Genomic DNA, 25,208 nt, shown 5'->3' with positions numbered 1-25,208 from the left:
TGTTTAACCCCCTTGTTGTTGGGTGCCCCTTTTCTATTTATATTATAACCCCCCCCCCCCCCCCCCCCCCCCCCCCTCCCCCTCCTTCCTAACCCAGCTTCACGGGTCCTGTGTGTGGCACCTGAACAAGACTTGCACCTTTACGTGGTGTTCAGGATGAGTAGCCTTTATGGTGAAACCAAGCAAGTCATTATCTAGAACAGCTATTAACTGCAATATTAAATCATCAGTACTCAGTACAACATTGTGCTTCTTGTAAGAAACCACCGGACATTGAATTATTAGAACTAGTATCAGGTAACCTGCAGGTAGAGACTAGCGCCAGATTTCCCTTGTGTCGATCATGTTGATCAGTCCTATAGATCTCACACTGACGCACCTGGAATGTGATCTCGATTGCTGCACACTACAATGCCTAATCTCTCCGATCACAAGCTACAACAGCATCTCTTGCGACATTCTCTCTACAGCGCAAGAAATCAACATACACACTCTACATCGAGTTTCCCTAGCAGTGCAGGAACTATTTCCACTCATCCAACTGACCGCATGCTCGAGTTGTGGGGTTCAGAAGATCGACACAGTGTATACCATCGCTCATCATGCATTCAATAGCTGAAGTTCAATGTACAGTACCCCTTGTCAGCCCCTTGTCCCAACCAAAGCAATATTGCTCGCAACTACTGTCTATAAAAGCCACCCATCACGCCACAAACCCAGTTCCATCATCTCAAGTATACCCATCTTCATACTACCACAATCCAAACCTCAAACCTCCACAATGGTCCACCTAAAAGCCCTCCTCACCCTCACCCTGGCAACCAGCATCACCGCAACCCAAACCACCTCTACCTGCGACGACGCCTACAACAAGTGCGTCACTGCCCCAGACGCCAACATGTCCACCTGCTTCTCCGACCGCGAGGCGTGTCGACACGGCCAGATCAACTCCCGCGCAAAGCTACACTTGCGACACCCGGTGCGCGTGGTCTCCGCTGAGGGCGATTGTCAAGAGATCTTCGACAAGTGTCGTTCAACTCCCGGTGCCAATATCTCGACATGTGTCTCTGATAAGGCTGCTTGCGATGATGGAGAGAGCGAATAGGTTACTTTCGATATATAGAGCCTTGTCTATGATGAATCCTGTAATTTCTTGAGAACTCTAGATAGTGCGCGAGAATTGTACCAAGAACAGAATGTACCATAATTTATTCAGTATTAATATTAAAATCCCAGGCACCGAGTTGGTCTATACTGTATGTATGTATCCTCTCGATCTGACATCTATCCCAGTGACGGTACCGGCGTACACACCACAGTCAAAGCGCGCTGCAGCTCGCCCACCTTCCGCGATAAATAGGCATTTGCCTGTCCGCACAGATTATTCTCACCGCGTATGCTCTCAGCAGCCTGTATTCGATGCTCGAGAGCCTGGCACACGTGAGATAAGATCTGCACCTCCCAGAGCAGTACTTGGGCTTTCATTTTTGTCTCCGTGGCGCGGGAGATATTAACCATATCGATACCCAACGGGGTGGTCAATGGGATAGCAAGTATTGATTCTTTCATACTTCCAAACGGTCGCGAGAGACCTGTATTGCCATTCAAATGATATGGTTGTGGCTGCAAGCGTGCATATTCGCGATTATCCAACGACGAAGTGTCCGGCCCGCCAATCTCAGATTGATAGAGTGCTTCATACCAAGTTAAGACTTTCAAAAGAACAGACCCGAGAAGCAGGAGCTTGGAAGGATCCCGTGCGCAGGATCTCCCGGTGCAGTTCAATAATCGAGAAACCGTCTCCGTGGCGGATCGAGTCATGCGAAACACGACATCGTTTGCGGGGGATTCCCTTAGGGTTGGTGGTTGGAGCATATTGCGAGATTGGGTATCGTTGGCTGTGTGTCCATTCACACAGTCAGATTGAACGAATTCGTACAGCGAGGAGAGCGTTCGACATGCTACCGCGATGCAAGGCTCGTGTTGGTCGTCTTCCGGGACCTCTCGCGGCCGGACCATGCTAGGCCATGTATATCCCGGGTTGGGCAAATGCAGAGTCCCTGCATTCTCACCCGGTGATTGATGAGTCAAGCTCGGAGGCAAGGTATTTGATGTTCTCTCCCATTCGGTCGGGGTTGGATAATTGGTCGTTGGGGATGGTGGAGACCGATACCAAGTAGAGTTGTAGTTATAGTTGGGCTGGTGATGATTCGGGCCCATGGGCCAGGATGGTTGATGGTCAGGAAGGATAGGGAGAGCCGAAAGGGCTGGAAGTGCTAGAGGGGCTAAGGGAGCTAGAGGAGCTGGAGACATCTGGACTCGAGAAGACGGAGGATGAACAGGTGGACGGGCGAGTTCAGTTGTAGTCTTGTTCGACGGTTTCCCCTTTCTTCGCGAGCGTCCATACACGCATTTAGAGCCGTTTAGGACACAGCGCGAACATCCATGCTTCTCTTTGGTGCAGCGCACCTTAGAAGCTGCACAGGGGTCGCATGATGTCCGGAATGGGAGACGTTGGGGTTTACTGGGCTTTTTCGACTCGTTTTGGTCATGCGTCTGCATCTGTATCTCTTGGGAGGGAGTCATCGACATTATAAAAGTATTGCACGCCATGAGGTCTCGAGGTTTTGCTTTTTCTTTTTAGGCCTGAAGATAAACCCTGTCATGATTCAGCCACATTCGGTTCAATGAGGTCTAGAAGATATAAGCCTGGCGAATGGTATCCAAGGATAATTACCAACTAGTGCTTATTGGTTGCGTCACTTCTCTTAGCTCCGTTTACCTCCTTTTCTCGATAACGGAGTACGCCGTGTTTCCCTGGGGTTGTGGGTGACCAGAGATATCATGCAAATAAGCTAATAAAATCACAACCTGGACTCCGAGACTATAAGCACGAAAGACGTATCAGACCCACATGGCTTCGGGTTCCGACGGGGTTTTTATGATCTACCCGCTATGTATATTGCAGGGGAACTTATGCTAATATTGGAAATTAACATCGCTGACTCCGGATGACAAACAAGCTACAGGTCTAAAGGTCGTAAGATGTCATGGCATTGTATATTGTGATACCGAAAGGAAACAAAAGTCTAGTAATGATCCCATGAATGAAACCGAATGCAATGGTATCGAGCAAAAGACCCCCAAAGCGCGCATCCGACGCAGAGAAAAGTTTAAGAGAAAGAAGTGTCTAGACAGAAATATAGGAGCAGAAGATGGAGATTGAATCTCATATAACGTTGGGGGAAGTACAAAAGAAATTAAATGGTATTGTTTACAACAATGAACGAGAACAGAATGAGAAAAAGAATGATAGAAAGGAAAGAAGAGTAATCTAAGCAGATTGCTCAAAGAGAGCGATGGTGGAGCAGTAGTTGCTCTTATTAGGCTTCTCAAGGACCAGAGCCTTGCCGTCAGATGAGGTAATCATGTTGACAGAGGCTTTGGTGCTGAGACCGTACAGCTTGACGTCCGAACAGTCGACCTCGACCATGTTCTCCTGGCAGTCCTCAGAGTTGAGACAGGATTGGGCGTAGTTCTCGAAGAAACTGTAGAGACCGGCGCCGTAGATGAAGACGTCCGAGGAGCCGAGAACACGCAGACCCCAGGACTTGCGGCAGGAGTTTGTCGTGCAGTTCGAGAAGTCGGGGTCGTTCCAGGAGTCTTGCGGGGTGAAGGGGGTCAGCGCAGTCGGGTTGGACTGGTAGTACGGAGTCTCAGATTGAATGAGACCCATGAAGACGTTCTTGGCACTCGAGACCTGGTAGTTGTACAGCTGGTGGTGCTCTGAAGAGGTACCCCACAGCCAAACGGGGTTTTGCGACTCGATGAGCACACCACGACCGGTGTAGACATTGATCTGGTTGTGATCCTTGAGGTCGAGCTCGTGATCGGCAGTCCAGAACCAGGTGTTCTCGAGATAGGCACTGCCCGTCTTGGTGATGTGCAGGAGCATGAAGGCGGCCATGCACTCCTTATTAGGGGTGGTCTTCTGCTTAGGGGTCTTGGGGCAAGTGTCACTCTGCAGCTCAGTACCAGCGGCACCACCAATGCGGAAGTGAACATCCCACATACCAACGGAGCCTTGGGAAGAGCCAGCAACGTTCCACTCCATGAGGATAGCACCAGGGGCGGCGCCCTTGGTGGTGATGATGAGGTCGCTCATCTCGACAGAGCCAGTGTCACCCTTTTGGCCGACCTGGAAGACAGGAACAGGGTTCTCTTGGTCGGCAAACTTCTCGCCGTATGCCATGAGCATGGGCCAGATCTCACCAGTAATCTTGATATCCTTGGGGATCTTGACGGTGGAGGTGATGACATAGGCACCGTGATCAAAGTAGATGACCTGGCCATCTTTGTAGCTGTCAAACACCTTCTGGATGGCCGCAGTGTCGTCAGTGGTTCCATCACCCTTGGCACCAGCCGACTTGACGCTGACGAAAGAGGATGCGGCGACGTCTTCGTACAGAGGCTTGGACCGCTCGAAGATAGCACCTCCATTGAGAAGGCTAGCGGGCTTAGAAGAAGTCTTCAGAGTGCTCTGGGTACGTGCGGAGGCAACGGCGCCCGAGGCGCCGCAAGTGGCAGTGCTGCTGTCACTACCAGACTGGGTGGCCTGACTAACTGCAGAGCTGCTGCTAGTAATTTTAGCAGACGCAGCAGTGGAGGTGACGGACGCAGCAATAGAGGTGACAGGCACAACATTGGAGGTGACAGGAACAGCAGTGGAGACGACAGGCAGAGCAGATTGCTTGGTAGAAACCACACTAGAGGGCGAAGAACCAACAGACACCACAGAAGTGGCAGGGGCCTCACTAGAAGGAGCAGCTGCGGAAGTGGGCTCAGAGACTTCAGAGGCCTCAGAAGAGGATCCGAGAATGGAAAGGACACTGTTGGAGACAGAGATCGAGGAAGTCTGAGCAATGCGATCAGAATCGCTGCTGGTACTAACACCGGGAACAGGCGAAGGAGCGGGAGCAGATTCAAGTGACGCAGTCTTCGCCGGGGCAGGAACGTCGCTGCTCACCAAGCTGGTGCTGGAAAGACCGTAGGAAGCGGGACAGGCCATGATAGTCTCCGTAACGGTCTGAATAACGGTGACCACCTCAGGCTCAGACTCGCTGGCGCGCTTGGTGACAGTCTTAGACGGGGTGTAGGTGTTACCCTGAACCCAGTTGTCGACAACAGAGCCACCAGCCAGGATGGTATTGCCATTGATACCGGCAACAGCAATCTTGGAGCCAGAGAAATCCACGTTATCCAAAATCAGATCACCACCACCAACGGGGATGCTCTTCTGAGTCCAGGCAGTGACGATACCAGTGGGGGTGTTGGTGAGCTTGCTGTCCAGCAGCAACACGGAGCCAACAGTCTGGTTGGAAGGCGAGGTAGACATATTGAGGCCAACCTCGCAGTTGTTGATCTGGACTGACTTGAAAGTCCAGGCCCAGTTCCAGTTCATGAAGATGGCAGTCTGGCAGCCGTTGAAGGTCAGGTTACGAGTAGTGAACTGCTGGTTACCGAGGAACATGCCGTAGTTACCACCGTTGAAAGTCAAGTCGGACATGAAACCACCGGATCCGTTGTCCATGAAGATACCCTGTTGCTTGTTGGCGTCACCACCACCCTTGACCATCTCGAACCGAATGTTCTGCAAGCTCGTAGCCTGGCCGACCTGCCAGTGGATACCGGCACCGGAGCCTTCTGGGACGCTGGTCAGGTCAATGACCAAGTTGCGAATGGCGCGGAAGAAGTTGTTCTGGTTGGTGAACCAGTTGTCGCCATTGTCCTCGTAGGGATCGGCATCTATCACAGCCATACCCGCGAATTTGGCGGAGGCCTTGATGACGGGCAGTTCGACAGCGTCACCAACGATCTGGGTGTAGTAGTACTGCACGATGGGCTTCGAGACAACATAGGTACCAGGGGGGAAGTAGACGATAGCAGGAGTGGTGGTAGAAGAATCACAGCCCTTGCCACAACGGCCCCCAGAAGAAATAGCCTTGTTGATAGCGACAGTGTCGTCAGTAGAACCGTCACCTGGGACATAGTTAGCATATTGCCCGAGGGTATAGAAGTAAGATGAATGACTGACCCTTAGCACCATAGTCCATTACATTTCGGAAGATCTTGTAGTCGGTGCTCGTGGCAAAGGGGACAACACCCTGACGCTCAACATTGGCGACCCAGTAGCTTGAGGTGGATCTCTTTTCGGTAGTGGCCAAGACGTTGTTCACAGGAGATACAGGCACGGAGAGTGGCACAGCTGCGACCAAAGAGGCTGGTAAACCGAGCAAAAGGATGATATGGGCGACAAAGATCGCGATGGAGGTTTGTAGAACGGCCATATTGAAAATGGATAACGCTGAACCTGCAGCGAAGTAGAAAGAAGTATGTCTAGGGAATGAGATAGTTCAGCAACCAGTACTGCGGATATCGGAATAAGAATCGAGTCCAACGCTTGACCAGCAGCGATATGCAGGAGAGCAAAGAAGATTTAAAGAGTGAATCTTCCAATGCAGGGTTCCTTCCCAAAATAGAGACAGGACAAAGAGTGGTGCCCGACGAAATGAATGAAAAAACGAATGAATGAATGGAATGAATAGAAATGAAGAAGAGAAGGAAAGAACGACACAAAATAGGCCACGACCATAGAGACGGGAGGAGAATCATACCTATAAGGCAAAGCGTTTGCAAACTTCCCCTTTCCAGCCAATCACACGCGCCACAGCCCTAAAGTCCACCACACCCCACCAATCAGAAAGCCCGGCCTGGTGACAGCGTCTTCGCTTGAAACGTGGTGGTCTGCAGTTGAAACGCTGAAGATGGCTGGCGCTTGCAAATGTTTCGAATCGAAACTTAGATATCGCTTCGAGTGGTTGGCAATTTCCAGGTCAATCTGTTCAGGGTACGGGGTAGAACAGCACAAACAGCATTCAGACGAGAATAAACAGACTACGGGTCTACGCGCTATATAACCTGAATTCATACCCCAAACAGGGCATGTCGGTCATCCATTCCAATCATCTGCGACGGGTTATGCTCACAGGGGGACAGGACGAGCATTGCACGTTGTCGCGTATCACCATGCCCTTGACTCGAGTGGATCCCTTTGTTCAGGCCGTGTAGAAGAGAAGAGAGGATGATACCGCGATTCCCCAGAACTGGCATCGTATTTGTTTTTTATTGCAGATCGAGGGCTGTTCATTCCTTTTGCTTGAAAATGCATGTTTGCATATGTCTGTGTATGTATCTGTGTCTGTGTAATTCCACCTGTAGCACAAGACTCGACGTCGAGTCAAAGCGGCGTATATCCCCCGCGTGTTGTCAGGGGGTCAAGTTATGGATGAACATTCCGGGGGGTTTGAAGGATTCCTGATGACGGAGAACCAAAAGCCAAGCTCATAACAGGACAAGGCCACGACCTCTGGAATTTCCGACGGTCAACTTAAGGGTTGGCGTTGATTCAAATAAAGAGGGGGAAAGTGTCGAGGCCAAGCTTTGCTCTTTACTCCCCCTGAGTCGGAGGACCCGCTCGGGATTGGCTTGCCCCTCTGATCCTAAATTGTCTCGTGTCTAATTAGTATTGCCCCTGTTGTTCTCTGGTAGAATTATACAACCTTTGTACATGACTTTCAATGTGCTGGCGGTATTGGGTTCTGAAAATGGCCCAACCCTGGGCCCAGCCAACTCGCGTCTCTATGTTGTAGTAATGCCCAACGCAGAGCCTCAACGTTACGATATAAAATGTACAGTACTCCGTACAATACCCAACTCGAAGGTTTTTATGAGCTGGCAAGGCTACGTTGTAAATTGTCTATATGTTGAAGTTATGTACTTTTCATGCGCCACGCGTCTAGTGGACACTCCAGTTGGAGTGGCTGTGAAGTGGGTGAAGTGGCGCACAATACCTAGACCTGGGTACGAGTCATACGGCGGAGAACACGTGCTAGCCTACGCATTCCCTCGCTCAAGTGTCGTGGCTCTTCCCACGCAAAACAGAGGCGCAGATGATCTGCAAACTCCTCATCGAGTACCTGCGGGTCTCCGGGGATCTGGAAAACATGCCCCGGCGATAAACGCAGATTTTCTTCATCCAGCGCTGCCTGGGCTACGTCGGCGGCGAGCAACGGCGCTGGTAGACCAATCCAAATAAAGTAACCTCCGGCCGCGGCAGCGGTTGGTGGGGCTGTGACGCCCAGCGGGACGAGATGTTCGTTGATCCCTGCTAGCAGGGTGTGGTAGCGCTCGGCGTATTTCGGTTGGAGGACGTCCCGGATGTGGTTCTGAATGATGCCTGTAGGGAACATCTGGTCAATGACAGCGGCGCACAAATGAGAGGGAGCGCCGCCCGATCGGGAAGAGCCTCTGCAAGCGATATCGGGTCAGTCTGCGATTCCATATCCGAGAAGGGGGGGGTGGTCAGTCAAGTCATCCCAGCAGTGCCCCGTACGTTTGTGATAATCCATATGCAACCTTTTCGGAAGCCTCCGCCCAGCCGGTGCGGGCACCAGGCCCGATCAGCTTGCTGAAACTGCCGTTACTAAGTGCGTGTCCCCATTCATCCTGTGGACCACCATCCAAGTAGCGGTCCACATCGACAATACGCGGAACACATGCGCGGTCCCCGGAATTCTCCTCTCCCTCCGGCTTGGCCGACCACTGGAGGAAATCATACACATCATCCGTCACGATCAGCGCATCGTACTGTCGGGCGAGACGAACGAGCGCCTCCCGTCTCCGCAGCGACATAATCTTCCCCGAGGGATTCGCAAAAGTGGGCACAGCATAGATGACATGCTTGTAGATTTTGCGCCAGGGCCTGGGCGGTTTCATTTTCTGCAGGGAAAGAGGGGCAGTATCAGTCCAGAACTCAACAAATGATGGTACAGTGGCATGGCACAGTGACTGCACTCAGTCATAGGATCAAGACTTGTCCTACCGGCTCGGTGTTTCCAGCGCGCAAGGCGATTTCCTCAGCAGCGCGCAGCCCGCTCTCAAGCACCGCGATGTCGATGCCCTCGTCATCTTCGGGGATTCCGCGTAGGCGCCCGGCGAAGCCGGAGTCCTCCATGATGCGCGCGGCCAGGTGGTACGTCGGTGCGACCATCCATACATTCCGCGTGTAGACCGGGTCTGTGAAGGTTTGCAGCACGCATGCTAGGTTCTGGCTGGCCCCGCCGGAGATGCAGATGCGCTGCGCTGAGACCGGCTCGCGGGGCTGATAGAAATCACTCAACCATGCGGCTATGTGTGTGCGCAGCGGTCCGTACCCTTCGTCGGGGCCGTAGAGGAGGGCTGGGTTTGCAATGGAGGGAGTGGATAATACGGTCGTAGCGGAGTCGGAAAGGATGGAGGCGGGGAGGAGCGCGGGGTTGGGCCAGCCGATTTGGAGGTCAATGGGCTGGTCGGGGGAAACGGTGAGTGTCATGACGAATAGGATGTCAATTGGAGTTCATGAATATCAATTGCGTGTTATTGAACCCAACTAGCATTAATGCTTGGGTAAGAGCTTGGGCTTCCACGGTTGATGTGGCGAGGTGGGCACCGATGCATCCGAGATCGGGGATTGAATGGTTCGAGGGGGTTAACAGGCACAGAGACGGTATTGGTTGGTATCTATGTAGAGGCCAGGAATAGCGGCGTCCTCCATGTATGGTGTATTGTAAGAAAATAAAAAATAAGAACACGGTAAGGTTGTAAGCATGCGGTATCATGGATCGAGTATAAAAATGAAAGAAAAAAAAGAACACGACGGCTGCATGATTCGAACATGCGCCCGCGAACGGAATTGATTTCTAGTCAATCGCCTTAGACCACTCGGCCAAACCGCCATATTAGATAGGTAGCCCGCTCCAAATGTGTATCATAGAGCTGATAGGAATTGTGTATGCTACGCTGGCTAGCCTGAATAGTTCTCGCTAAAAATAAATACTAGGAACTCTCGTGAAACATATCTCCATAAGAAATGAAATCTTAGTAGACTATTCGGCTCAACGGAGTTGGTTTCTTCCTAGATAGCTCGAGGGCTATAGTAAATCTAGGATTAAGGAAATTCTGTTAATTACGTCCATGTACTCCGCAGCAGCAAAACCATAAAAAAGATTGTCAGAAATTGTCCAAAAAAAAGGATACAGCACGACGGCTGCATGATTCGAACATGCGCCTCCGAAGAGAATTGATTTCTAGTCAATCGCCTTAGACCACTCGGCCAAACCGCCGTAATTGATGACAAATCATGTTCATAACGTATTCATAGCTCTGCTAGCAATTGATAACCATGAGTATCCATGTCAAGATATCAGTTCACAAATTTAGTAGCAGAAACAAGTAGGAACCTATCGCTTTATGAAAAATAACATTGGATGCTCTTGATTTAGTACTTAGGTCCTACCTGGGCAGTTCCAAGGTTTTAATGTTGCTCTCTTGTACTGGGATATATCCATAGTGGGTACATGTGTAGATATTGTAGTACAGTATCCAAGGTTTTAAATTTCCCATCACCTGGGCTGCGCACCTACCAAGGTACTAGCAGGAATCCATGGGTATAACTCGATCGTACTAAGCGTGGAATATATCTCAGTTATATGTTACTCAGCCTAGGGATCACGCCTGCTGACCCGACATGGTACCTACTAGGTACTAATACAAAAGTGCAGAGACACTGGGGAATAATAGAGGTTCCAAGGTTCAATGGTCACGGTGTCTTTAGTAATCGATATGAAATATGAACAGGCTATTGACTAATTGGTCTTTGCCTCCCTATTCTAAGTCCTGACATATGACAAATAATAGCACACTACAGGTGATTCGTTCTCGATAATGTTACGCCTGAATTCTATATCCTAAGACATACGGATGACCAGGCCTTTATCAGTTGTCGAAGTCTGGTTGAAAGTAGTAAGGTGAACCCATTATATAGGTAGTTCTATGTCATATAAGAAAGAGTATCTTATATACTACCTGGCGATACCCGGTGGTATATGCAGGTTGAATAACCTAACCCCTCTCGAGGCCTCAAAGTTTGCAGTTGCTATAGTCAATTAAAATCAATAGAGCTCATGATGTTTATAGATTTAGGTCCATTTCATACGAAATTTGAACGACTCAAACCTAGTATTGAATTTTTCGACTACTAGACAAAAAGCCTACCACATCACCTAGGTAATCTTTTATACATTCTTAGCCAGACCTGGTACACACAATATGCTATGTTTCTAGGTGTATATAAAAAAAAAATATGAAGTATTAACGACTCTACACCATAGATCTAATCCAAATACGAACCCAATGCCTGTAGAGCAATATATTACTACGAAACAAGAACTATCCTATTCTATGTGTACAAAGTATAGAGTACAAATGCTTTGTGCAGAGGAGCAATATTGAAAGTGGTACTCCGCACTAGTTACTAGGATGGGATGATTGATGGTACATTGATTGTCCCTGGCTTATAGATCCAAATTTTTGAATCTATCTTAATAATTAGGCGGTTTGGCCGAGTGGTCTAAGGCGATTGACTAGAAATCAATTCTCTTCGGAGGCGCATGTTCGAATCATGCAGCCGTCGTGCTATAATTCTTTTTTTGTAATTTTTCTAATTGAGAAAATGTACTATGTATCCCCCTTGTTGTCAGAACATCCCCCTTTCAGTATAAACACACTCTCCTGCCTGAGGATTCAGTACCGCCTTCGTAATTTGGTTGAATAACAATCTTGCTTCTGCCTACCGCTCTCTTCACCGCCTCCTAATTTGTAAACCTCTTTTGTATTAAACTGCATATGACAGGTACCTACATTTCGTATGTAAACTCCTAGCAAATTTAAGTTACTCCTATCATATCTTGCATCAAATGCTTCATCGTCAACTGCCTTATCAACTACTTCATTCCTCTGTAAGGATTAGGTTAAATATTGTGATTAAAATGCAAAAGTAGGCAGAATATATGGCAGAATTTGTATTTGCATCAGATTGGGAAGGCGGTACTCCAATTTTCATACCAGCACCTAAGATTTATACCTTGTATCCTTGGTTGTATATGATCCCAACGAAAAGAGACAAAACAAAAACTCCTTGGACAGACCACTTAATACTTAACTACTCTGTACAGAGTAGTAATGTAGGACGGGTAAGATAGAAATAATAAAAATAAAAAGAAGATACAGTACGACGGCTGCATGATTCGAACATGCGCCTCCGAAGAGAATTGATTTCTAGTCAATCGCCTTAGACCACTCGGCCAAACCGCCATAATTGATGGATACGACTGCCAAATTGTGCACAAAGATCCAAAACCCCATACCCCAAGTCCGACTTCTTGAGAAGCGTCGGCCTCAAAACCCCGGTGTTCCCTCGACTGTCACCCTCGGTCGCGAGTTTCCCGACCTTGCCATCAAATTTTACACGGGGGAGGGCAACTATGATATTGTCGGATGGAACTCTGTACGTCTCGTCATACTCCCTACTACTTTCTACTGGTTTTCTTAAATACGGTGCATACCCTGGTATCCCCAGTTATGTCGGATCACAGCGGCATGATCGTGTTTTATATAAAGGCTTTTATTGGGTCCTTGCAAGGTGGGTTATGCTCCCTAAGCACTTTGTACAGTTATTTGTTTACTCCAACCCATGTATACACAATCGATAGACGTGGATATCGTTTCCATTTCTCCTACACTCCCTATAACGCAATTGAATATGGTTACCTACCTCTCTTCTATAAATCGCGTATTTTATTGTCTCCACATCCAAGACATGCACAGCCGGGGAACCACTCGTCTCATCGTGCTCGTTCTATTATTGGCAATAGGCCGTATTATGCATCTGGCATGTATTCGTAAATTATTATTAAAACCGTGAAATAATAGTGAAATCTAAAAATTAAGGCTCCGATATTAGCTTTTGTGCCTTTTATTCTCATCTTCTCCTGAGCTTCTCTCCCTTTTGTCATTCTCTTCCTTTCTAATTTTTCGCCTCTCGTCAGTGAACGGTGTCAGGTTTCCTATCATTCTTCCAATCCCTCCTGCCGATCCATTCCACAACCCCCTAAACCTCCGCCTCCCCCCATCACCTGCCAAGCACACTTCATTCCCCCAGGGCTCACATGCGGGCTTAACCTTCTCTACCTCCGGGTCGCTCTCATCCCCGAAAAAAAAAACACTCATCCTCTCCCAACATCTCTATCACCCAAGATGTTGTCGGCTCCCGTTAAGTCGGCGAAGCGGATTTCGTCTCTGTTCTCGCTGGGATCAAAAGATCGGGAATCCCAATCCTCGGTTGCGTCTTCGCCAGTGTTGAATTCGTCAGAAAACGTTAGCGACAAACGAAGCCGGAGCAGCTCAAAACCCACTCGCCATGTCTCAACCCCCAATGCCGTCTATGCCTCGGAGCCAAGGACCATGCCCGATAGCCTCGATATGGAGAGCCTACCCCCACCACCGTCACTGCTGGAGGTGAACCAGGATCTGGCCAACAGCGTGCCGAGTTCGCCCATTGGCCGTCCGCAGAGCAGAGGCCGTGATATGAGCAGGCCCTCCAGCTCGGCAGGGTTGACCATCCCTGGATCCAACCCAGATTCCCGCCCTAGCACACCGTCAAAGCGCAGAAGCTGGATGCCCGGTCGTTCGCGCGCCAGCTCAACCGATAAGCGGCCTGCTGCAATGCTTCCGGCTGCTTGGATCGCAGGACTGGACCAGAAGGTTGTTTATGATTTAGGTCCATTGTCTAGAGGAGAACAGGTATGCAGACGCGAAATCACTTGTTTTGAGGTGCAAACGTTAATCATTTCTTATCACTTTCCAGATCCAGGAACTGTGGAACGAGCAAGGTGACACTTATGTGTACATGTTCCCCCAGACTACCGGCCACCCTCCGTCTTTCAAGGTCGATTCCACCATATTTGCCGAATCACCCTCCCTCACTTTTCTAGCCCGCGGAAATGATGGCAAGAGCGGCCTTGAGCAGCCAACTAGAACGATGTCACTCAATCCCGGGTCTCCCATGTCCCCCCCTATGTCACCGGTGGACCGTCAGCCCGAAAATGACAACGATAATGACAGTGCGGGAAGCCAAAGGATGGCATTCGAAGATACCCCGGAGGAAGTGCAGGAACTCCATCTTTACCTCCCCATTCCGCTGAACTGCGATTTGTCCAACCCACAAACAAGGCTCGGTCCAGAGGACACAGAGACTCTTCTTTTGTTCCGCAACCTTTTCGCGTTCCTGCTCGGCCAGTCTTTAATCGCCTCACCCAAGTCATCCACTCTTTTCTCTATTTTCATGGACGTGGCCGTCCTTTTGGCCCGGTTTGAGTTCTCCAACTTGGATGCGTCCAATTTTGGTGAGACTGCCACCTCGAGTTTCAGCAACTACTGCGAAGAATTGCGCCTCGCAGATGTCCGTCGAAGCAGGGAGAAGACGATCGAGGCCATCGTTTTGGGTGAGCGTCTGCGCTACTATCCGCTGTACGTCGAGGGCTTTGTCCACGGTGTGGGAAAGCTGGATGAGCTCAAGCAACTGCGGAGCCCTAAATATACCTTCATCCACCCTATCACGCAGAAACGCATGGAGCGCGCGTTCATTGATTTGGACACCCGTCTGCGCGGTCTCTACGGCAAACTGGAAGATTTCGATTTCCCCTCCGTTTTCTCGGGTGTTGCCAACTCGACTACTTCCCCGGAAAGTAAGGTTGTGCGTTTTAAGAACTGGAGGACGGGATTCCATGAATTCCGCCGCTTTACAATCCACTACTACCGAGAGAAATACGGCTCGTGGCCGCCCAAGGCTCGGTCGAAGAAGAACGAGTTTGAGGAGAACGGACTCAACCGTCTTCTCCTTCTGGATTTGTACCACGACTTCACCGATCTCTACGATTTAATGGTTGACCGCACGTCTCTGACGACGCGTACAATTGATGTTTCGGGTGCGGGCAATGACACGACAGAATCATCTGATTACAAGCAAATGACCATTCGTGCCTTGCGGCAGGTCCTCTCCGAATATGACCGCAGCACACCACCAGTACTTCCTCCCATTCCATTCGACATTCCACAGATACCTTCACTGCAGCCCTTACATCGGAAACCGATGGATGCCAAGAAGGAGGCTAAGCAGAGCGTCAAAAAGCTCAAGGACTCCGACATCAATGCTGTCCTAATGGGATCTTATACCCGGGAGGCCATGCGACCCACTCCTTTCATCGAGAGCTTCATGCAGTTCGAGCGTCGTTCCGCGCACGGCAAGAATGCTAATGACATTACCGACCTCCGATGTGGCCAGTGGATCTTCCTCTACGCCGTCATTCAAGCCCTGCCCATGCTGGTGGTGGATGTCCCTGAAGTCCACTTCAACGAGGGCGTGGAGTATTTCCTCTGCATTGCTCCACGTGGCGGTGCTCCCTGGATTCATAATGACACCAAGACTGCTCGCAGCTGGTTCGGAGTTGCCGGTGGTGCTGGCGTTGTTAGCATGCCATCGGACGTAGTCATCAACGGAGTGGAAGGTGTATACCGCCGCAGTCATTGCTGGCAAGTCGCCGAGCAGTGGGCCGAGGCGGGCGCTCTTTTCGATCCACCTATGGTGGAAGATGCCACCTACGATGATGAGGAGTCCTCTATATCATCACCTTACCCGGGCCATCAATCATCGGCTGGCTCTTCTTCGGATCCCTACCCTATGGTCCCTGGTGGGCTCACGCCCCCGCCTCCAGCCATTCCACGAACGCGCTCGCCTGCCGCTGCCCAACGGGCCGAGCAGCATCGCCACTCATTCTACCCTGGGTTGGAAGCCTTGCCCCTCCCGGCAGGAATTGCCCCTATCGAGCCTCCTACACGTCCGAATAGTCGCTTCAACCCGAACATGAGTTTCGACGATATTCTCAAGGAAGTCCCGAAGAAGGAGAAGGACAAGAAGAAGCACTAGATACCATTTGTCTTGCGTCTTCTCTCTATGGTTAGATTGCATGGCACTATGATGCGGTCTGCTTATTCAGAATACAAACTCGTTTGTGCCTCTGATTTCCACACTCTTGACCGTTTAATTTTTCTGTTGATAGGCGCATTTGTGACATAAACTACTGGGCGGGATCGGCGCGATGCACAGGGAAGCGAAAACAAAAAGCAAGAACTTTTTAATTCATCGGGGGCGGCATGCATGGGAGAAGCACATCATAATTATCAGCATATCGGCATCAGCATCTCCGAAGGAGGGGGCTTTTCTTTTTCTTTTCACCTTGTCATTTTAATTTTTCCCTTTTCTTTTCGCCTTGGATTCCCCGCCACATCCCCCGTAGTTTGTGACTAGAAAGTGCCCGATAGAAATATAGATTCTAACGTCTGTACAATTCGTATGAGGTTTACTGGCTGTATATAGTTTGGATTTGTAGTTCTGTGGCCATTGAGTTGTCCCGGATCCATGGTTACGGCTTGAGTTACCAGATTCTTAATTCTATGTTAACCAGGCTCTACTCCGTACCTACAACATACATTCTATTGGACCTTCCAAGGCTGCCATACCCTGGATTTACCTGCTCTTACAGAAATTTCTGTCGTCTTTCCCAAAGGATCCAACTAGTCAAATCTTGAAACATGCATATGCTGGGGCCAAACCTACTAAAACAAGCGATACGAGCGGATCAGCCACACAGCCTCATTTTCGCCGTCGGTTACAAAATCCCCCATAGGATTGGGGCTGAGGAAACGAAGTACTTTCAGGTCCGCAGATCCTTTCCAGACCGGGAAAAGGGCCATCTGCTGGCGCTTGAGCTTGATTCATTCAAGTCTAGCTTTGTCCCAAGTTCTCCTCCCCATCCATCTCCAAACGCTTATCCTACCGGGGAGGGAAAACTCGAAGAGTCTCAATAACTCACCAAGAAACGACAGCAATGGATTAACGACACGCTATACATCTATACACAGCCATATATATAATCTAATACCGCAATTCCCTCACCACTACACACCTCAACCACAATGCCAGCCTCAAGCATAACAAGCGACAGCCACGAGCGCCTGGAGCCACGGCTCCTCCGCGCCGCCGAATCCAACGACATCGACTCCCTAAAAAAGACAATAGCCCTCGCCCACGAGTACAACCAACTAAACGACAACTTCCTCCGCATCGGCCTAATGCGCAGCGCCGAACGAGCCTGCATCGCCGCAACAGAATACCTCCTCACGCACGGCGCCAAAACCGACGTCCCCTCCAACCGCGCCTCACCCCTCCTCCGCGCCGTCGAGCGCGACCACTACGAAATCGTCCGTCTGCTGCTCGACCACGGCGCCTGTCCCAACTCCGCCGACAAAGAAGGCCGCACGGCGCTCATGACCGCGGCGTGGAAGAACCACGCCGATATCCTGCACCTGCTTATCATGCGGGGCGCGGACGTGAACCAGCGCGATCTGCGCCGCCGGAACGCGTTGCATAACCTCGCCGCTGATAGGGCTTGTCGGTGGGGGTGGGGGGAGGAGGTTGTGGGGTTGTTGTTGCGGACGGAGTGTGCTATTGATGGGGTTGCGGGGCAGGATGAGCTGGGGCGGACGCCGTTGCATTGGGCTTGTGCGACGGGGAATTGGAGGATGGCGGAGATGTTGTTGACGAGGAATGCTGGCGAGGGGGAGAAAGAGGGGGAGGTGCGGGGGTCCGGGCTGGGGGCGCAGATCGATGCCGTTGAGCTGCGTGGTAAGACGGCGTTGCATGTTGCTACGGCTCATGACCGTGCGGATATCGTGCAGCTGCTGATTGCGCACAAGGCGGCGGTTAATGCTGCTAGTGATGGTGGCTGGACGCCGCTTCATAATGCCTGTGATAAGGGGTGTGAGGCGATTGTGCGGATTCTGCTGAGCGAAGGCGCGCATATCAACGCACAGCTTTTGAATGGCATTACGCCGCTGCATCTTGCTGCGCAGGGCGGCCATCGCGAGGTCGTGCAGTGTCTTCTTGAGAAGCCTGATCTGAAACGTCGGGTTAGGGATAATTTTGGCAGTACGCCGTTTCTGCGTGCGGCGCAGTTCAAGCGGAAGGATATTGTGCTGTTGCTGGCGCCGTTTAACAATGTCGACAGTCTATCTGATGGTGTCAAGGAGGCTTGTGCGGCGTTCGATGCTACTGTTGTTGACTTTGGAAACTTCCATAATGAGAATCGGGTTAAGCGCATGTCGGTATTTAATCTGCTTTATGGGAGGGATCCGGAGAATCCTAGGAAACAGGCTGTTACCACTGTGCCGGTTGATAGTCGTGGGACTGATTTCCGGTGGATTCACTTACCGGCGAACAATATGGCGTGGGTGGAAGCTCTGCTTACCAAGTCCTTTATTGAGGAGGGCGCACATGATGTTGATGGGTTCAAGGGGCTGGAGAAGTCTTTCAACTATCAGCATCGGGGTCAAAGGACTCATTCGCACTTTATGCGACCGTTGTGTCAGAATACGCCGCGGACGATGCTGCGTCGACATGAAGAGGAGACTCCGGAGGAGCCTGCGTCTGAGAATGGGCAGGTAAGGGCCATGGATAGCCCTGCCCGCAAGCAAAAAGGCACAGGCAGCAAGCCTGAAAAGGCGGATTCTTATTTTCACGACGAAGGGCATGGAAAAAAGAACAAGAACAATCCGAAGCGCGGCAAGTCGGGTAGCGTACCAGGGACTCCCAAGCAGGAGACGAAGGGGAAGTCGGGCCAGGGCGAGAAACAGAGGTCATCACTGTCTTCATCAACCTTTTGCAAAGACCCTCACCCTCTGGTTTCTGCATGTAATGTCTGCGTGTTCATGCCGTATCTACATTTCGAGACCACAGAGCGCAGACAACAGATGCAGGATGCAATCTCCCGAGCGGAAACGCTTGATTTTATACCCAGGGGGATAAAGAGAACGCGCACAAGAGACGAAATACTCATATATGCGCATCTATCGTCCTCAACGACCTCCCTCCATGTCCGCCGAACACTGGACCAGTTTTTCTACCCGAATATCGATACCAAGAGTCGTGATCAGGACCAAGTTGTGTACCGGTACCAAACAAAAAGCCCCGGAATGGGGGCAGACCCCAAGATATTCATGGTGGATCAACTCTGGATGTGGGTTCTAGGCACGAATCTGATTGTAACGGCCTTCCCGCAGAGATGGGACCAGCCCAAGAATGACCCGCTTAATGTGCTGGATGGGATTATCGAGGATATCAATTCCAAAACCCGCGACCCTGTCAAATCCGTCTATGATCTAGCCATGATAATCACCAATCGATGCTCGGGTGTCTTCGATCGACACCGCCTAGGCGACGAGGAGTACCAGTTCCTAGATATGTTCGAGTCATCTATAGGTATAGCCACGGACAAAGAGACCGTGCTTTTTAACCAATTCAACCACGCCTCCGGGCAGGCATCAGAGTGGCTGAAAAGTCACCGCAAGCTGAACGGCTCCTTCAGCTCTCCGCCAAAGTCCTACAATGGGACCGACGAGCAAGATCAAAGCAGCAACTACTGCGACGAGGACGGCCAGCCACTATTCGTCGACCGACTCCTAGACATCGGACAGGAAACCAATCTCCTAGCGGAGACAAAGGACATCAGAGACGAGCTGAACATGATCCGGACGGTGCTGGAGCACCAGAACAACGTCCTGCTCGACTTCCAAGAAGTCGTCTGCGAGACCTATCAAGGCCAGCACCGGTCCCAATTCGAAGTCAAGAAACGGTTCAAAGACCAGCAGCGCATGATCGACATGCACCTAAAGGATATTGACCGCATGGATAAACAAGCCGAGCGCATCTACCACTCCATCACGGACCTGCTCGATCTGAAACAGAAACACGCGAACGCGTTCGAGGCCCGCTTCGCCCGTGACCAGGCTGCCGGTACAACCCGCCAGAGTAAGACAATTATGGTCTTCACTATTGTCACTATTGTCTTCCTGCCGTTGTCGTTTATCGCCTCCATCTTCACGATCAACCTGAAAGAATTCGAGAGCTTGAATCTCGGCTATGTGGCAAAGTATACCTTTGGTATTGGCTTTGCAATCTCCATCCCGCTTGTCTGGGTCGCTCTCACCGTTGATGATATCGGGGGTTTCTTCCGCGTGGGCAGTCGACGCTGGTTGTCTAACCGGGCGAAGGTGTCTGCGAAGAGTGAACGAAGCGAGGAAACGCTCCAGGCTTTGGAGATGGAGAAAATTATGAGTTTACCGCGCATGAGGAGGAGTGTCGATGTGGAATATGGTGGTGGTCTGCTACCTGTTTCTACACGCGGCACGGGGGCCTCGAGGCGGCCTGATCTATATGGTGGATTGAGCAATGGCACTATGCGGAAAAGTTACGACCTGCGGCCTAGTATGGACTCCAGATTACGATGATATGATTTATGGCATCTAATGATTGGATATTGTGATTATTTGCTGTTTCGAGTAGGCAAAAGTTGCATATACCCGTTTTCTACATAGCGTTAAAAGTGATTAAGTTTCAGATGAGAATTGAGAAGTTCATTTAAGTATGCATCACCTCGGGTGACACAAAATGTCGATGACCTGGAGCGGTTCTGACTTCTTCGCATAGTGAGGCACGTATTGAGGCAAAGCGCCGGTCATACCGAGGTATGTCTCCAGCTGACGTAACGTCTGGGGAAATTCCAGACCGGCAATGGCTTTGATCTTGTCTTCCGGCGTACATACCTAACGCGTCTACCCGCTGGCCCAAACGTGAGACCTCGGGGAAGGCGACCTAGGCTTTCTTGGGTTCCAAGGAGACTCCGTGCTTCCCAAGCACACCTAGAACAAGGGTTAAATGTTCGATATGCTCGTCAAAGGTATCAGAGATCACCGACAATCCATCAAAGATGTACATGAAGAGCTCACGGGCCGTACTCTATCTTTGTCGATTTCGACTGCTGCTATGTCCTATCCTAATCGATTGGTGCTCGTACGCGGGTATTCATCCAGATCTCTCCGGACTAGGCTTTGTTTGGATCATATAAGTCGCTCTTTAAGTTCCCAACCATCAATGCGGGGATCACTTCGGCAACCACGATCTGACTGCGATCTGGAGATTGACTGACGCGAGATGCGGAAGTGCAAGCTCTTTGCAACCATCACGAAGAAGCCGAAGAAGATGAACTGGACGATGAAGGTTATGTTCGAGTCTGTTTCACGCATAGAGCCATTGTTCAACTCGAAAGGAAGAATGTGAGATACATGTAACCCATGTACACCGAACCTCGAGAGAACACATCTATTCCCATCTCGAGCCAAGACCTAAATATGTAAAGTTAGCATTATATATCACAGATCATCTCGATCAACATACCGCATCCCTGACTGCTTTACTACGTGCCGAAACTCTGGGTGCAGCTTCTTCCGACGAGGAAGAATCTGTCGGTTGCTCACCAGATGGACTCGAGCAATGATCCTTTGGACGCTTCCCAGAAGGCGAGGCTCATCTTCGGCATTGTACTTATTTTGCCCCTTATCTGGTTTGGGCTGTTTTCTGCCCGCCTCTTGTATACATGAAGCTCATCTAAGATGAGATGTGGTTAGCAAACGCCTACGGTCCGGTTTTGGTGACAGGGGCTTCACTTACCATCGCAATGTAAGAGAAAAGAGACCATATCTCCTCTCACTAGGGGCGTAGTTATCCTCTTAATTGACATCAAGCTCAGGTGCTCCGCATGTGTGGGGTTTTCATTTATAAGGAAGCGATAGGGGGTCTTATTCTAGCCGCGGCTAATAGTAGCGATGTGAATAAGGTCGACTGGGCCGTCTGTGTCCTTAGGATTTAGGTATATCGCCGAATCAAATGCGCGGAGAGTCAACTGTGCTAGGGAATCTTTAAGGCTAGCTCTAGATTGTGTGAGTTGAGAGTTAGTGGTGTTTTTACAGAGTAAAACAAGAACCGTGACATACCTATTCTGCCGATCCCAATGCGTTGGGTGCGGAATCTAGCACCATGCTGGTACTTCACTCCGGGCCCAACCTAGTCCGGGTTGGGTTTTTGGTTGTCACGATGCTGGCAGCATGGTGGCTTGATGAGCTGATAATTGTAGTGAGCAGTCGCAGCGCTGGAGAAGATGGTGAGGATGACAGCGGCTGAAAGGGAAATATTGTATCCTCAGATATATATATATAGACATCGTGGTGATATAGTTTTCAGACTAGGAAAAAGGATGATCAACCAGAAATCTGGAGATTGAAGTGGATGGATGATGAGGATCGAGCTACTGCCATGAAGCTCTCTATATAGCTCCATCAGATCTCATCCACCAAAAAGTAGAAGAAGCATCCCTGCAGGCCAACAAAGGAAAATCTGAACGGCAAGCTGTCTGCGAGAGATAAAGGAAATAGAAGGAATGCCACAGAGAGGTTTACGAAGTGCATGGGTTAACAATGAACGCGCCCAAATGCATCACTTGGAATAAGACGAGTTGAATATTGAGAGAAATTTAGTTAATTGATGCTAATTGGGGAACACGGTTGGACTTTATATTAGGAAACAGCACTCGGCGTGACAATAACCATCGAACCATAGCCCATAGCCTTGAACCTGAACTAGATTCCTCTAGATCTAGACTGTTTATTCATTCTAAATGAGACATACTGATAAATATTTACTCTGGTCTACAGGAGCCTACAGCACGAGCAAAATTGGTGTTTCTGCCACTCGACCTTGAGCAGCGATTTATTATCCCATAACTAGTGAACAATTTCAAATATTAAACAAGGGAAATCAAAAATTCATAACTCCAACTCCAATTGACCCAAAATCACAGAAACTCAAACTCAGAAACCCAGAAACTCGACCTGTGCTCACTGCACAGGAACCTTGACATACTCTCTGGTCTCACCATCGTCAACTTCGCTTCCTTCAGACTCCACCGGAGTGAGAGTCCTCTCATCGACGACCATGGCGTCCTTCTCATTCTCCAAGGCACCATCCTCCACAAAAACCTTCTTCTTCCCAACCTCAGGTTCCTGGACAATTTTCGGCAAAGTAACATTCAAAACACCATCCTCCAACTTGGCCGAGATGCCATCAACAATAATCAAAGCCGGGACAACACGAGTCCCAAGGCGGATCTCGCGCTCAAAGACACCAACGTGCTGACCCCGCTCTTCCATTACAAGAGCCTGGTGCAAATCCTCATTGACACCGGGGCGATAGACAACACCCGACAGATGCAGAACAGACTCATCAGCGTCGTAGTCAATGCTGAGATCGCTCTTCTTAGCTCCGGGAAGTGAGACATGGACAATGTATTTGGCGGGGGTATCGAAGACGTCAACGGAGGGCGTGAAGTCAACACCCTCTGCGGTAGGCGCATTCATAGGGAAGCCAAGTCCTGCACCGAGCTGGCGCAGGAAGTCGAATGGACCGCCGAAAGGAGGTGGAGGTCCGCCGTGTCTGCCGCGGCCTCCTTTGTGGGGGTGACCCTGTCCACGGGGCCCGAAACCGAAGGGTCCACCGTTGTGGTGGGGGCCGGGGAAACCGTATGGTCCAGCGTGGGGACCGTGTCCGTATCCATGTCCATGCCAGCCCTTTCCACCGCGTCCAGGACCTCCGAAGGCACCGGCACCGTGGTGGTGGCCATGGCCGTAACCGTGGAATTCATAAGGCCCGGCGTGAGGGCCGTGGCCGTAACCGTGGAAGTCGTAAGGTCCGGCGTGAGGGCGATGACCGTAGCCGTGGAAGTCATAAGGCCCGGCGTGAGGGCCGTGGCCGTGTCTTCCCTTACCACCCATGCCGCGGAAGGGACCTGGTCCATGGTGACCGGGACCTCCATGGCCCTTGTTCTTGAATTTTCCGCCGCGGCCGTGGCCGTGGTGGCGGTGGTTGTCAGGAGAGTCAGAGTCCGATGCCGAGGTTTCGATGTTCTCTTTAGAGGCGTCGGCCAGCTCACCGACTGCTTGGGGTGTTTCAGAGTCCTGTGAGAATTCCTTGGTGCTGTGAGGGCCGTGGTGGCCGTAGGGGCCGGCGTGAGGGCCATGTCCATGTCTGCCCTTGCCTCCTCTGCCACGGAATGGGCCTGGACCGTGGTGGCCGGGACCTCCACGGCTACCGTACTTGCCCTTACCATTTCCGCAGTGGTCGCAGCGATGGTTGTTGTCTGGGGAGTCAGAGTCCGATGCTGACGTTTCGTCCTTCTCCATGTCGGCGTTGGGCTCAGTGGTTTCACCTGCTTGGGCGTCTCGGTTGGTATTATCGCTCTGCTGGGGGGTATCCCATCCACGAGGTCCACGACGTCCGTGGTGTCCGCGGTGGCCGCGAGGAGCAAAGAAAGGATGGTCCTCTAGATTGCCGTTGACAAAGTCCCAAAACTGACTGGTAGGTTGGTTGAGTTGGTAGATGGAAGCCATCTTGAAGTAGTTGTTCGATGTAAGATATGTGACTTGCGCGAGAAAATGATACGTTGGAAGATATCAAAAGGCGAGAAAGTAAAGCGAAGAACAGTGAAGACACTTGATCTGATATTAGGTATGCACGGAAGCAACATGATCTTTATATACAACTGGTTGTACACTCAGGCAGCCATGTAAACCGCCACCCTGGAAGTATACGTACAACGCTGCCTAACCTGCTGGACGCCAGCAGAGCTCGGGGCCGAGAATTCGTCCCAATGGAGCAATATATCGGTGATAACGATGAATTAAACGATGATCTCCGTACCTTCGAGGAACTTAAAGCTCGGAGGGGCGAATAAAGATACATGGGGTAGAACAGCGGAGAAAAAGAACATCCCGATTAGGTAGTCTCCCCCTAAATCCGAGATTCTGACTCAGAAAGGGCCGCGCCACTCCAGATACACGTCTGCGCCACACGACGCCACGCACGATGTGTCAGCTATTGTCATCGCGTTTCTCACCGCCTATGAAGTGAAGCCAAAGGGAGGCATGATAACCTTGGAATCCCCGTTGATGCGAACGGACCGACCGATCCGCTTCAATGTCGTGACAGTGGCCCGGATGCTTTCTAGACGTGTTATGACCGGGACAAGCCTTGAACTAGACCCTCCTTCCGCAGTGCTGGCCCTCTCCGCAGTGCTGGCCCCTTTCCGCAGTGCTGATGAGTTGGGCAGCTGTCAACCTTGGGAGTCCTCGAACAAAAGGGGGAGACAACGCGAGAAAACAACCCGGAACCTAGAAAACCAAATCTGCATCCAAGCTCTAAGGAGTAACCCGGTAGAAGCTCGGAGACACGGAAGTTTCGACGCGGTGGAATCTCGGGAGCGTCCAAGCTC

General features: G+C 50.7%; 7 protein-coding genes across 7 annotated transcripts; 3 read left to right on the top strand and 4 right to left on the bottom strand.

Annotated features, from left to right (window-relative positions):
• Positions 1–781: 781 nt before the first annotated feature.
• LCP9604111_5891 (uncharacterized protein) lies at positions 782–1,105 on the top strand (the record flags this gene model as incomplete). The annotated part of the gene is made up of 1 exon (XM_039073751.1): positions 782–1,105. One exon carries the CDS (start codon positions 782–784, stop codon positions 1,103–1,105), a length of 324 nt encoding a protein of 107 aa, XP_038927926.1.
• A 179-nt stretch (positions 1,106–1,284) lies between these two features.
• LCP9604111_5890 (Zn(II)2Cys6 transcription factor) lies at positions 1,285–2,592 on the bottom strand (the record flags this gene model as incomplete). Its single annotated transcript, XM_039073750.1, has 1 exon — positions 1,285–2,592. The coding sequence occupies one exon, from the start codon at positions 2,590–2,592 to the stop codon at positions 1,285–1,287; it is 1,308 nt and encodes a 435-aa protein (XP_038927925.1).
• A 742-nt stretch (positions 2,593–3,334) lies between these two features.
• On the bottom strand, positions 3,335–6,347 carry LCP9604111_5889 (CAZyme family GH55; the record flags this gene model as incomplete). The annotated part of the gene is made up of 2 exons (XM_039073748.1): positions 3,335–6,039; positions 6,095–6,347. The coding sequence occupies 2 exons, from the start codon at positions 6,345–6,347 to the stop codon at positions 3,335–3,337; spliced, it is 2,958 nt and encodes a 985-aa protein (XP_038927924.1).
• A 1,563-nt stretch (positions 6,348–7,910) lies between these two features.
• Positions 7,911–9,430, bottom strand: LCP9604111_5888 (aminotransferase-like domain-containing protein; the record flags this gene model as incomplete). Its single annotated transcript, XM_039073747.1, has 3 exons — positions 7,911–8,367; positions 8,453–8,838; positions 8,942–9,430. The coding sequence occupies 3 exons, from the start codon at positions 9,428–9,430 to the stop codon at positions 7,911–7,913; spliced, it is 1,332 nt and encodes a 443-aa protein (XP_038927923.1).
• A 3,761-nt stretch (positions 9,431–13,191) lies between these two features.
• Positions 13,192–15,919, top strand: LCP9604111_5887 (uncharacterized protein; the record flags this gene model as incomplete). Its single annotated transcript, XM_039073746.1, has 2 exons — positions 13,192–13,737; positions 13,802–15,919. 2 exons carry the CDS (start codon positions 13,192–13,194, stop codon positions 15,917–15,919), a joined length of 2,664 nt encoding a protein of 887 aa, XP_038927922.1.
• A 1,049-nt stretch (positions 15,920–16,968) lies between these two features.
• Positions 16,969–20,337, top strand: LCP9604111_5886 (ankyrin repeat protein; the record flags this gene model as incomplete). Its single annotated transcript, XM_039073745.1, has 1 exon — positions 16,969–20,337. The coding sequence occupies one exon, from the start codon at positions 16,969–16,971 to the stop codon at positions 20,335–20,337; it is 3,369 nt and encodes a 1,122-aa protein (XP_038927921.1).
• Positions 20,338–22,779: 2,442 nt separating this feature from the next.
• On the bottom strand, positions 22,780–24,327 carry LCP9604111_5885 (Hsp20/alpha crystallin family protein; the record flags this gene model as incomplete). Its single annotated transcript, XM_039073744.1, has 1 exon — positions 22,780–24,327. The coding sequence occupies one exon, from the start codon at positions 24,325–24,327 to the stop codon at positions 22,780–22,782; it is 1,548 nt and encodes a 515-aa protein (XP_038927920.1).
• Between the last annotated feature and the right edge of the window lie 881 nt (positions 24,328–25,208).

Source organism: Penicillium roqueforti (assembly GCF_015533775.1).
Source record: "Penicillium roqueforti strain LCP96 04111 chromosome Unknown scaffold_15, whole genome shotgun sequence".
Taxonomy (NCBI): domain Eukaryota; kingdom Fungi; phylum Ascomycota; class Eurotiomycetes; order Eurotiales; family Aspergillaceae; genus Penicillium; species Penicillium roqueforti.
Note: the sequence above shows the minus strand (reverse complement) of the source record. Positions and strands in the feature narration are given on the sequence as shown.